This window comes from Indicator indicator, chromosome 11, assembly GCF_027791375.1.
Source record: "Indicator indicator isolate 239-I01 chromosome 11, UM_Iind_1.1, whole genome shotgun sequence".
Taxonomy (NCBI): Eukaryota; Metazoa; Chordata; class Aves; order Piciformes; family Indicatoridae; genus Indicator; species Indicator indicator.
In genome coordinates this window covers 26,186,174-26,199,280 of record NC_072020.1, presented here as the reverse complement: position 1 = coordinate 26,199,280, position 13,107 = coordinate 26,186,174, and the positions used below count along the sequence as shown (strand labels likewise).

The 13,107-nt window shown below is 43.7% G+C and overlaps 1 protein-coding gene across 4 annotated transcripts in view; it reads left to right on the top strand.

Annotated features, from left to right (window-relative positions):
• Window positions 1–1,234: 1,234 nt before the first annotated feature.
• IGF2BP3 (insulin like growth factor 2 mRNA binding protein 3) overlaps window positions 1,235–13,107 on the top strand; it is a 116,207-nt gene continuing 104,334 nt past the window's right edge. For all 4 annotated transcript variants that reach the window (XM_054384804.1, XM_054384803.1, XM_054384802.1 and 1 more), the window contains exons 1-2: window positions 1,235–1,409; window positions 2,684–2,744. In XM_054384804.1, the coding sequence (XP_054240779.1) occupies window positions 1,235–1,409; window positions 2,684–2,744 (236 nt within the window). The remainder of the gene's footprint in view (window positions 1,410–2,683; window positions 2,745–13,107) is intronic.

The following is a 13,107-nucleotide window of genomic DNA, read 5'->3' as shown; positions in this document are numbered from 1 at the left end:
TTCTCCCTTTCTCCTCCTTTCCTTAAGGCTCAGCACAAGGGGCATTGCGAGTAATACAGAAATATTACCATATGGGGCTCCTCCGAGGCTGGAGAGACCCCCCGCCCCGCCAGTCCCCCAGCACGCAGCTGCGGCGGAGATGCGCGGGAGCGGATCCCCGCTCTCCCCCGCCGCCTCCCCCCATGCCTGCACCCCCTCCCCCCTCTTTTTCTTCTTCTTTCTCCTCCCCCTCCCCCGACCTATGGTGCCGGGGAGCGGGATCGCCCAGGCACGACCCCAATGAATAATCCCCACAGCCTGGCACGGCGGGGGAGGAGCGGAGCGGGGCGGGGGGGGGGGTGGGGGCGGGCATTGCGGTGCCTTTTCCCCTCCCTCCCCAGGATCACACCCCACTCGCACGGGGGGAGGTGCAGACGCCCAGCCGTTTTTGGGCGGCGGGGGCGCGCGGAGCGGACTACTTCGGTGGAAGGGCAGAGGCGGCGCCGACCGGCGCCCACCCAACTCTGGTTCCCCTTCCTCCGCCCTCTCTAAACTTGTCCCGTCCTGTCCAGCCTCCCCCCACACCCCTCCTCGTCCTTCACCTCGGCCCTCCTCCTCCGTGAGTGTGTGCGCCCCATCCACTCACTAATTGAAGAGCTGGGATTCCTCACGTGAGAAGTTGATTTGTAGTTTGAACACGTGGCTCATTCAAAAAGCCGGAATATTCAAGTAATTTTTTTCTCTCTCTCTCCTTCCCTCCCCCCTCTCCTTCTCTCGTGTTTTTTTTTTTTTTTTTCATACGGAGAGGCGGTGCCTGCACGCACGTAGTGTGACATTTCCATAGTCCGCCTGCTGCTGCCAAAGGGGCTTGGGGGCAAGACAAAAAAAGTAGTTTTTTTTTTTTTTTTTTTTTCCCCTCCTCCTTTTCCTCTCCTCAGCCCGCCATCCGAGGCTCCGGCGCTGGGTGTTTCCCCCGCGCCCCTCATGCACCCGGGTAGCACAGCAGGCACTTAGGGCTCCCGTTTGGCTACGCTTTCTTTTTTTTTTTTTTTTTTTTTTTTTACCCCTTGAGAGAGAGAGGGAGGGACACAAGCTGCAGATCTGATTTTTTTTCCCCCCTGTCTTCTCTCTCTCTCTCTCTCTCTCTTTCTCCTTCCTCCATCGCATTTTGTTTTATTTCCCCCTTCCTTCCCACCTCCTCTCGCAAGACGAGGGTTGCAGTCCGCGGTGCGCGCCTTCTCGAGCCGCCAGGAAGATGAACAAGCTCTACATCGGCAACCTTGGCGAGAACGTCAGCCCCCTCGACCTGGAAAGTCTCTTTAAGGACTCCAAGATACCATTCTCGGGCCAGTTCCTGGTGAAGACGGGGTACGCCTTCGTGGATTGCCCCGACGAGAGCTGGGCCATGAAGGCCATCGAGGCACTTTCAGGTGAGCGGTCCCTTCCATTCCCTGCTCTCCTCACAGCCCCGACGGCTCCCGCCGCCAGTGCTTCTCCGCGGCCGTGAACTGCTGCAGCGAGAGCTGGGCCTCGCCGCCGGTCTGGGATAGAGGTTCGGGAGGGTCCTTGTTACCCTAACCCCCCTCCCGGCCCAGGTGAAGTGCAAACTGTTGTTTTCCTAGCATGGCCAGAGCTGTTTGGCCTTCCCGCGGAGGCTTTGCGCGGGGCTTACGCGGCAGCGGACCCCCGGGAGGGACCGGCTCGGTGAGGCGGAGGAGTGGGACTGGGGAGGGGCGGGAGCCTGGGCCCACGGACCCGCGGCGCAGCGGCTCCCATGTTTTTCCACACCCCACGGCCAGCCCTGCCCGGCCGGGGCCCCTCGCTGCATTAGGCGGGGGGGGTGGGGGGGAAAGGAGGAGGATGGCTGTGGGTGCCGAGAGGAGGGGGCGGACTGCGGGCGCTGGGTAGCGGCTGCACACCCCCTTCTGGCATAGCTGGACACCCCCACCTCCCCGCAGCCCCTCGCAGTGGCCCCCTGCCCCCGAAGCTGGCCGGGGCTCCCCGCGGCTTGGCGCAGGCCGCAGGGCTAGGGGCCAGCAGCGGAATTGCCCCAAACTTGGGAGGGGGGTAGCCCCTGTCTGCTCCCCCTCGCTGCCCTACTATTTATTTCGGTTTCTTTTCGTGGCTCTTAAGCACCCATCACCGCCTCCAGCAGCGCGCCGGCTCCTGGCCCCGACATCCTGTTTTTGTGTGCTTAAAAAAAAAAAATACAGAAATGAATTTTTTTCGGGTGAAGCGGCTCTGCGGAGGTCTGCTGGGAGAGGTTCCCTCGGGAAAGACGGGCTCGGGCAGCGCTCGGTGTCTCGGTTCGGCTTCCTTCCCGCCCGCTTCCGCGCAGAAAACCTCTCCAAGTTGGAGGCCCGGCACGGGCCGCCGGAGCCCCCGCTCTCCGCACCCGAGCCCCGGACGAATCTGGCTCCCGCACACGGTGTTTCACCGGCCGTTTTTTTATCTAGAGGCTGGGGCGGAGGAAGGGGCCCGGCTGAGGGCAGCCCCGGCTCCCTCGCGGCAGCGGCTCGGCCCCAGGCGCCGGGCTATGTCGCCTTACCCGCTCCACCGGTGCCCCGGTTGCCGTTGAATGGGCTAACGTGTTGCGCTCCCGTTTTCTGCCTCACACCCCTGCGAACCGGCTCCGGGAGACGGGTATGGGCGGCAGACGGACGGCTAGGCTCAAGTATTTTCTCCTTTCTGTGTATTTTTGTAGGTAAAGTGGAGCTGCATGGGAAACTCATAGAAGTTGAACATTCAGTCCCTAAAAGACAAAGGTAATGTCTTTCTTTTTCTTTTCTTTTCTTTCTTGTCCCTCAGTTACCCAGTGAGAAGCAATCTAAAAATTGCTTAGGTTTGTGTTTCTCTTCCCTGTGGATAAATAAACCGCGTTCTTAAACCTACAGGCATGCACTCCATGCTGCTGTCCTAGAGGGTTGCTAGATCCAACAGTGTGCTTCTAGTGTAGTGTCTTGGCTGGGCAACAGTGCTAGTATTCAATTTATGAAAAAATAAAAAACCAAAACAAACCCAAAACAAAACACACAACAAACCCACCGAACAAACCCAAAACCCTTTTTGTGGGAGAAGCAAGTTATTATGGTGTGAAGGCAAATGGTTGTGAAGATTTTAAAATTTAAAGTTCCATAAGAAGAGTTAAAAATCTGGGTGTTAGCAGGAAATGAGATGTGGTGCTGTGAGCCGTGTAACGGGCAAGCACATGAGCTTTGCTCCAGCCACAAAAGCATCTTGTAAATATACTGGTATGCATTTTTTTTTTTTTTTAAATCTTGCCATGTTGGAGTCTGCAGCATTTTATAGGCATGTGGTAGAAGTCTCATCTGTATTTGAGAGGATTTTTCATCACTATTTTGAGCTGGTCTATAGAAGCAGCAGGAGAATGACTTCTTCCCAATAAGGATAGGATTTATGCATCCTTAATTTCTAAACGTAGGTATGATTTTTGCAATGCAGTAATTTTGTTGGGCCTCCTGTAATGAAGCAATACTTGCAATAAACCAGGGTAGAGTTTTTACATTGCCTATAGCAATTCAGCCTGGTTCGTTCACAAATATTTAGATTATAGAAAACCTGGTGTGCGCCAGAGAGTAAAAGAGAAATAGATCAAACTTTCCACGTGCTTGTTCTTATACTCCATTATTCAATCTGGGAAGCATGTTTCTGTGTAACTTTGCTTAAAATGGCTTCTATTATTTCAGGGTTATTTGTAAAAGTGCAACCTCTATAAATTAGTTGGTTCGTAAAGGTGAATTGTCTGTCTTGATGGGCATTGTATCTTGGTATTTTGAGAATTAGGAGTTTAATCACTGTTTAGTTTTGGAGAAAAACCTTGTTTAAAGAAGTATGGAGGTCTTTTGCTTTAAGGAGGGAGAATTGCTCTCTGGACCAATTCATAGCATGCCAATCCTTAGGGTTGTATTTATTTGATACTTTTCATGGTAATGTGTTGTATGTGCTCTTATTAAATATGCAAGATAGATAGCTTTGATTTTCAGTAGCCTGTATTTCAGTTTTTTTTTTTTAACTACAAAAATACTGTTGTAGATGGAATATATTTTTGGGTTTAAGAAGAAAATTCCATGAGGCATGTGGGAATTGATAATTTCCTATTAGTCTCTGTAATAAATAAATTTGCTTATTAATCTTAAGCTTGCACAAATAGTATTCTACTTATGCTGTTGAAAGCAAATTCATTTCACCTTCATAAAGGCAAATTGAAAATCACTGATATCTCCCCAACTTTTTAAAAAATATTTCTTAATGTGTTTTAAAAGTGTTTTCCTGTTCTTTTAGCTGCCAGCTGAAATGGTGTGAAAGTCCATTTTTCATATTGGGTAGCTTGTCTTCCTATTTGTGAATTGGCAACTATCAGAATTGTGCCTCTCTGTAACTTGTTGAAAAGAATCCTGCACTCAACTTGAGCCTTTTTCTAGGCATACGTTGCCTGCATATATATAGTCACACTGAAAAAAGTGCACATGTAATTGTATCAGCATATGCCTATGGCTTCTTCCCAAAGCCCTTATTTGTTAAAACACTGTTTTATCCTGCAGTATCATGTTGGAATGTATCAGATGTAGTTCAGATTTACACCGCTCTTCAAGAGAAAATTAAATTGCATTGAGAAATGCAAAAAGCTGCATTTCCTTCCCCTTTGTTTCCACTCCCCCTTTCCCAGAATCAAATATAGAAAGCCATTTAAAATTCATTCAGTGGCTTCCATATGTAACAGTGACTCTCTCCTTCATTTTATAGATGTCTGATATTTTCATTTTTTGGGAGGGTCAAAAAGTTGGAGATTTTTTCCACATCTCTGTAAACATTGCTTACTGGGCATATATTTAGAGTTGTTAGGTATGTGCAAAACCACAGTTTTCAAATGTTGAGTGTTTTTGTGAAACTGGTTATTAAGGCGCTTTCAAAGTAACTTGAAATCTTTGTACCTTTTCCACACAAGGGAAAGGTGCAGATGCAGCCAGGGTGTGTAAGGGGATGTGTTGCCTACTAGGCCCACCCAGTGTGCTTGCTGGTGAGAGCTTTCCAGAGAGGCCTGTGTGATCCAGCTTGTGAGATAGGGTTAGAGAAGTGATGCCATTTAAAAAAAAAAAAGCGAGTGTGTCAGGTCCATCTGTCAGCATGAGCGTACGATTAATAGGTTGGTCAAATGATTACTTCATAAGAGCAGAACTTGTTTTGTAGTGCACTGAAATTATTCAATACATTGTATTGACCTCTGCTGCTTGAGACTGCTTCATGCAGAGTCCTGGCTCCCCTTGTTTCAACCTCCTTAAATATGATTATTTATTTATTTACCCTCAGCACGGTGTGTATATTACCACTTGCAAAGGTAGTTTGTGGGTATCTTTCTCCAGAGGTGTCTGAGGTGCATGGGAGGCAAGGGTAAGGGTTTGGTAATCCACATCCTCATCACATAAAGGAAGGTCAAGAGGTGCTGTCAGCTGGGGTTTCCATAAAATCGAGCTGAATCTAGAAGACAGTGGATTGTGCATGGCTTGTTATTCAGGATGAAATTCTTGTGCCCAGTAGTCACTGCATTCCAGCCCTTGCTGGATCTTCAGATTTGAAATGGGCACACCCAGGTTTGCAAAATTACCTTCTTACCTGCTGTGGAGGAAAGGAGAGAGGGCCTTCTGTGTGGCTTCCTCCCACCCCTCCTCCCTGAAAGTACTTAAAAACAGATAAGGGGATACATTGTGGTTGAAAGGAGGGGCCTGGTCAAGATTTCCTTGATGGAAGGGTGGAGAATTATTTTGGGGGAGGTGCAAAGTATTTAATAAGCTTGGAGTAGATTCCTGACTTGGTATTGAAATCTCAAGAGAATGCCAAAGGAATGCAGCATTTCTGCATTCAGACCCCTTGGTGTGGAAGAAGGCTACTGCAATATGTAAAGGTTTAGGTCACTTTATGCAAAAGTTGGAGAAGACACTGTTACAATTCTGTCTGCTAGTCACACTCTGCAAGGGAAGGCAGGGCACGGCTAGTTGTGATCACTCAGATGGGTGCTCTTTTTGCAAAGCAGCAATGGGGGAAGGGGATGGTGGTGGCCCACCGTGTACGTGTGCCCATGAAACTTGTGGCGCAAGGCTTTGGGTACTACCTTGCAGCAATCCAAGAGCAGCTGGTATCTCGCAAGGCGATGCACGCTGCAATCTGATTATTCAAATGGCCCTGATGTCACTTGTGCGTACTGAGGGGGGAGGGCAGGCAGGCAGGCAGGCACCAACTCTGGGCACCTGGGGCTGTGCTTGGTGCAGCCTCTTAGCTCTGGCTCTTGTGCTCAGGTGGGCTTCCCACCCAATCTGATCCATCATGTCCACTCCTGGGGCTCTCAGGTGCCTGAAATGCTCACAACAACTCAGTTGTGGTAATGATGAGGTGCTTTTCCAATTAGTAGGTTAATTTCTCCCCCATACGTACCTTGAGTGCTCTTTTTTAGGAAAAGAAATTGACTGTTATCTCTTCTATAGGGTTTATTTGGGAGAGGAGCAGGAGAAGAGGGTAGTAAAGATGTACCTTGTAGGTAGCACTGCCTTTTAATGAGCTGTGCTACAAGGAGGGGAATGACCTGGGAGCTGTGCTTGGACTCTAATGCTGAGGTATCTGAAGGCTGATTTGGGGAAAACAGGATCAAATTGCTTTATGCATCCCTATCTATCTCATAGACAAACCTTACTCTGTTGGATGGGCTTTGGATTGTTTTGCTGATTTTCAGTATAATGAGGTGGTGGGAAATAGCTTTATGGGGTTAAAGTATGTATGGTGGCTACAATGGCCACAGGTATAAAAAAAAAAGTAATTGCATTGATCTTTAGTTTTGCTTCTGCAAATATCTACCAGAGAATCATGCTGAATGTATGAAGACATGATATAAAATACGTTATTAGCTGAATTTGTGCTCTTCTCTGTGGGAAGAGGTGGAGGACTACACCTGGATCCAAACTGGAATGCTTTAGAGAGTGAAAGGCTGAAACATTGTGTGGTTCTGGGATTTTACTCTGTTTCCACACTTATTTTTGCAGATCTGAACAGGAAATTATTTTTTAAAAAATATTCTTTTGAAGCTTACAATCAGAGTGGAAGCAAACCTGGATAGTTGTGGTGATTCCTACATAGGCAAGTCATTGTGGCAAGAACAGTTAACTCTGCTAACTGGTTGTTGGAAGTTTAATTTTTATAACTCATGTCGTTTGATCATTAATTTAAAAATAATTTTTTGTGGCAGTTCAAAAAAATAATCCAGACTACATGAAAAACCCTTATCAGTGCATGTCCTTAGGCATTGATCCTGCTTTCTTTTTGCTTCTTTGCTTAACAGGAGGAACCCTGAAAACATACTTGTAGCAGATGTTAAATTGTTTGTAGATATGGCAGATTTTGAAAGAATGAAATAATAAATTATATTTTGGAAGTGTAATTCAAGGGTGGTACAATATAATCAGGAAATGTTAAAAGTATTTTAAAAAAAAAATTAAAATTTCTCCTATTTTTTTTCTGCCCTGAAGCATGGGTTAATAATATTTTCCATGTTTTTGAGACCTTGAAGGTGGTATTTTTGTAAAATGGGGCTATGTTCATTTCAGTTGCTCTTTTAAGTACAGAGCATAGGACTCTGTAGTGCTAGAGTCCTTTTATAGCTTCTGGCTAGCTACTGGGTAGACTTCAAATACTTAGTTTTGACCTGAAAAATTCTTAAATGGCCTGGGATTTTACCAGCTTAAAAGAAAATGTGAAGCTTCCTACACTGGCCATGAGAGAGGGACCCAGGAAGAATTAAAATATACCTTATATTTCATGAGGGACAGGACTGGCTCTTCAGGGAGCCTCACAAAATAGATTCTTTGCTTCTCAAACCTGTTCCTGTCCTTAGTGTCATCCTAGATTCTAGGATTTTATCCTCCTGAGATTTTTGTTAACAAATACATAGTGCCATGGGTCACAGTTGAAGACTTTCTGGTGTTTTCATCCTTACATGAGCCCAGTGAGATGAGCACGAGGCAATATTGATGTTTTTGTGTTTTTTTTTTCCTCATTTATTCATGGCATTTGATTATTCAGAGTGAGAAAACAGGTGGAGGAGTGCAAAAATTAAATGTTGTAAAATCGAAGGAGGATAATATTTTGTGCTTTCTAGAGAAAGAGGAATAGGCAGAAAAGTTTGAATAGGACTGATGCACTTAGCAACATTGAGGTGCTTTATGTACTTCCAGAGAGCTTTAACGTGCTTCTATTTAATGCGTGTTTTAATTTTGTTTTTGTGTGCAAAGTGTTTATCTCCACGTCAGTGCATTCTTTATCTCAAATGATGCAAAGTATAGTATTATACTTCGAGTTATATGCTAATTACTGCTGAAAGTGGAGATAAAAACCACAACTTTTGCTTATTTCATCTAGAAAATGTGATATTGTTACCAGAAATACTTGTGTGGTATTTGATAGTTTTAGTCTGAGGCTTCCATTTCTTTTTTCTGGGCATGCACTTGAATTCCTTTCCATCCAGTATCTTTTCTGTATGAGTTTCACACTTGCTGTACAAATAAAATACTGTAGAATGTGCCATCCAAAATCTCCCCAGGAATCCGGGTTTGAGGTGTGCTGGGGGCATTAATAAGCCCAGTACTTACTGGTGCTACCCAGACTCTCTGGGGATGTTTATTTGTGTGGGTACTTCAGCAATAGTTTTGCCTCCTCATCACCTTGAGTAAATAATTTGCCTTTGAAAAGCTTTTGTATGGGAGGGAGAGCTCCTGTGCATTTGGGCAAGTTCCAGATGACTGACAAAAATTATATTATTGTATTATCTCCTGGTTTTACTTCTTTTCAAATATGCAGTATTGTTTTGTGAGTGTGTGTTGGAAGATGCTTACTTTTAACAAAGAAGGTGGTCTTGATGTTTGTAGTTGGATAGTGAGCAAATAAAGGGTCAATATTACAAGGGTCAATGGTAGGGTAAAAGTTAATTTACTGTATGTGTAATGGCAACAAAAGAGTGGTGCCAAAAAAGGTGATGTTTTCTTGTTTTTTTTTATCTGCAAGTGTGAAATTTAAAAATGGGAAATGATATTGGATTATAATATTGATTGTCATTTTGCTGAAGTGTATTATCATGGCATCTGGCACAAGAGCAACCTGTAGTATAAAAATTGTCTCCTGTACAATGTAACTTTATTAGCAATGTGCTTCTCTTGTTGCCTTTCTCTTTATGGTGCAGCAGAATCAGAATCAACTAAAACTGTCCTTGTACAAATCTGGATGGAAAACTGTCTCTAACAGGTAAAATGGAGCATTCTGTGTTTTTAATCAAGTTAAAATTTGGGTAAGAGCACAGGTGATAAAGAATCAGAGAGGGAGATGACTCTTCTTGGATATGGGACTAAATATTGAAACAAAACTGTCTTGAAAGGAGAGGCCTTCAGCTGGGAAGGACCTTACTCCATTTTATTTTTTTTTATATAATTTTGTGGCTTCACTCTGAGAAATAATGCAGAGAAGTGTTTTAAATAAAATGTGTATGTCTCTGTGTGTGTGTATATATACACACACATGCATTTTAAAAGATATTACCATAAAATAGTTTGCCATTTAAGAAGAGACCAGCTAAAAATATCTGGAGAATTTATAAAAATAGAAAGGTTTGGTTGTTGGTGTTTTTTTTTTTTTTTTTTTTTTTGCTAGTACTAGTACACTTGAACACAACTGGAGCTGAATGTTCACTTTTGAAAGATGAACTTTCATGCTCAACTGAACTTTAGGAACGTTATTTTAAAATACGTAGTCTACACCATGTGTCATGCATTTTTCCTCTTTGTGAAAATAGCAGTGCTTTATTGTTTTGGTAAATTGATTTTATTTTAAATGTGAAATGTACAGAGCCTGTAGGCTTGTTTGGTTGGTTGGTTTTTTTTCCCCACAAAACTGGAGCTTGCTTCACCCTAACAAAGCCTTAAATATTGTAGTGCAGAAATCAAAATTCCAAACAGAGGGAACTGTAGTCTGCGTCAACAAGCTTTCTTTTTTTCCCAGCAGAAATTTTTAAGTCATTTGGGCTTTCAATTATTTTCCTGGAAGTTCATCTTAAGTAGTGGTTAGGGATGAAGTACAAAACTTGTGTTAGGATTTGGAGTTATCCATGTGCGGATCAAGGTGGGACTCTTAATTTTCTAGGAATTGGCAGGGTGGGAGGGCTAGCTGTGAGAAGGTGGGGGTGAAAAACCACCCATCGAGTGAGTTGTTCTGTGCAGCTGCTTCACACAGCTTTCATTCTGGGGCCTGATCCCGTGTGAGCTCTGCCCCTCTCCCCTGCCCTTGGAGGAAGTCCTTGGTGTGCTTCGGGGAGGCTCTTGGGAAACTGAGTTTGCAAAACTGCTCTAGCTTTGGCAGGGAAAATGTGTGTATCATTTATCAATGGCAAAAGAGATGTTTGCTTGCTTGCTTGCTTTTTTTTCTTTTCCTTTCCACCGCCCCCCCTTCCAAAAAACCCCACAGTTACAGAACAGATCATCCAGAAATGTTTTTAGTGGTAGAGTGAATCGTTTGGTTTGTATATGTGAAGGCTATTCTTTGTGTGATGGTGGTTTCCTGGTTATTGTGGAAGATCTACGTCTAGAGTAAAAATGTCAAAGCAATGCCTCTTTCAGACTGTACTCCGAATAATATCGTATGTAGCATGTTTGAGGAATTTAGGTAGTGTTTTAATCCAAGATAACAGCCTACACTTATGTGAACCATGTGTTGTCCTTTTCCTGATATAAATTCAAATTCTGATCAACGTGCTTTAAATGATTTTCCAGTGAAAGTTTTGCAGCACCCTTAAGTGGGTAATGGTTAAGAGGGGAAAAATTGTCTCTTGAAGTATTACTAATTTTGAAATAATTTTTCATGTTAGTTAGTTTGCTAATTACATACTAGTTGGCACAGGTTCCCCTCTCCATCAAGAGGGTGGTCTGTAACAGGTGTATACTGCTGTGCTGTAAAGAGCACATGGGTCCTTCTTATCCAGAGAACTGGATCCCTGGATAAACTACATCATTCTTTGTTGAAATCCAACATTCTGGTGTGCAGAGGGAGCTGTTTGCCAGGGTCAAGTGAGAGGGATTTAATGCTAAGTGTCTTTTAGTGGTATTGATCACAGTGGATGCCGGTGCTGATTAACAACAAGAGTTATTACAGGATGAGCTTCACATTAATAGAAGTTCGGTTATTTAAGAAAGTTCTAGGTGTTGGGGGACAGCAGCATAACTTGGTGTCAGAGCTAAAAACTGTTATTGCTAACCAGGCAATACTACTTTTGCCTGTAACAAGTCCTGGAGTACCTCAATGCTTGTTTGTTACCTGACTGTATGGATGTTGCACCTGCACTGAAATACTTAATGTAGTATACTTTAAATAAATGTGCAGCTTTGGAGAATGGTAGGCATTCAAAGCTGTCTACAAATTCTTATTTTCTTCTATTTCAAATTCTTACCAAGAGGTGGTGGTGGTAAGCATTTAGTTTAAAATATAGTCTGTAGATGTACAGTTAATGAAGGAGTTGGGGGATTCTATGGTAAAGTACAAGTATTTATTAGTTATTTCTAATAGCCTGTACAAAATAAATGAGAAATTGACAGCCTTTGAGCTCAACGTAGGGATTTGGGGGTGCACAGCAGTAGTAGTGTAAAATTGTTCTTACGTCTTCAGATAAACTAGTATTAGCAGTATATCAGGATGATTATTCTGTTAAACTGTTTTTCCTAAAGACAACAAACCCCAACAACTTCTCCTCACCCAAAAATCAACCCCCGAACGCCCCACATAAAGTTGTAATTGTCAAAAAGTATATGTTAATATACTCCAAATTTTGCATTTAACACAGAATTGTGAATTTTTACCTGAAATTGTGGCGTACACACCCTTTGTACAACAGGGCTTCATGACAGTTCAATTCAACTCAAATCATGGGCAAAATTATCTCTTCAGGTATGTAGCATGTGCTTAACCTATATAAAGTTGAAGTTACCCATTATTCTTTGGCAGTAAACTTGGGAAAAGATTTAGAAGATTTATCATTACAATGTGTAGAGCCCTTCAAGCTTTTAAATTGGGTTAGAGGTTGCTTTACCTACATGTTTGACTAGTTTCAGTCAAATCACAAAATTGCATTCACTTGTAGTTGGCCCTTGTGGCAAATAATAAGCTTTTGTACATGTTTTTTCTTCCTGGCCCTTTTGCTCACATCACCTGATCCACACAATTCACTTACTATGACCATTACTGGTTTTGCCTGTGTTGGATTAAGTTCATCTTAATATGCAAATGCTACTTCTGAATGCATGAAGGACAGCACAGCTCCAGCACTGCATGTGTGCTTACCTCAGTCCCCCACTGTACAGCAGGGCTGTGTTTTGTACAGTGCCTCTTCAAAATGGCTTTTCAAATGGAACTTCAAACTGTATTCACTTCTTAGCTGTAGAGTGCTGGTGGAAACCACGTGAGTCTGTTTTCCTGAATGCCTTTTTGCTGTAGTTCTGACTTCAAAAAAAAACAAAACAAAACCCAAAACAAAAAAACACACACAAAACCAAACCAAAACAAAAAAACCCCCAAGGTGATGCATGGAAAAGTCTGCCTAAAAATGAAGGCATGTTTCACCATGATGAAGCTCTGCAACTTTCTGAGGAAGCAATGATGTTTGAGGGGGGATAGTTTTTGGGAGATGGTTGTGATGTGTATTGTTCCTGGTAAGACTTAGTCTAGATGAGGAGAGCTTTGCCTGGTTTAGGGCTGGGGGCTGAGCAGGTGCACTGACCTGTTTCTTTTCCCTCTGACATCCAGCTCCATGAACTTTCCTTGCACTCTGTGGATAACGTGCGTGTGGTTACAAACTATTACAGCATGTCTTTGAGGTTTGGGGGAGGAGAGGGAGGGAGTGCTTGCTTTGTTTCCAGGCGTTTGGTAGCTCTGTTTCTGTTTGTAGCAGTGGTTGTCTCATTGTATCGTCCAGTACTAGCCACTAAGCTGATACCAGCATGCTTTTGAGCTGAATTTTTGGGAGGTGATGTGTGTGTGAGTGAAGACGACACAGGAACAGCAAACTTAGCAAAAAATGTTCAGTAGGATGAT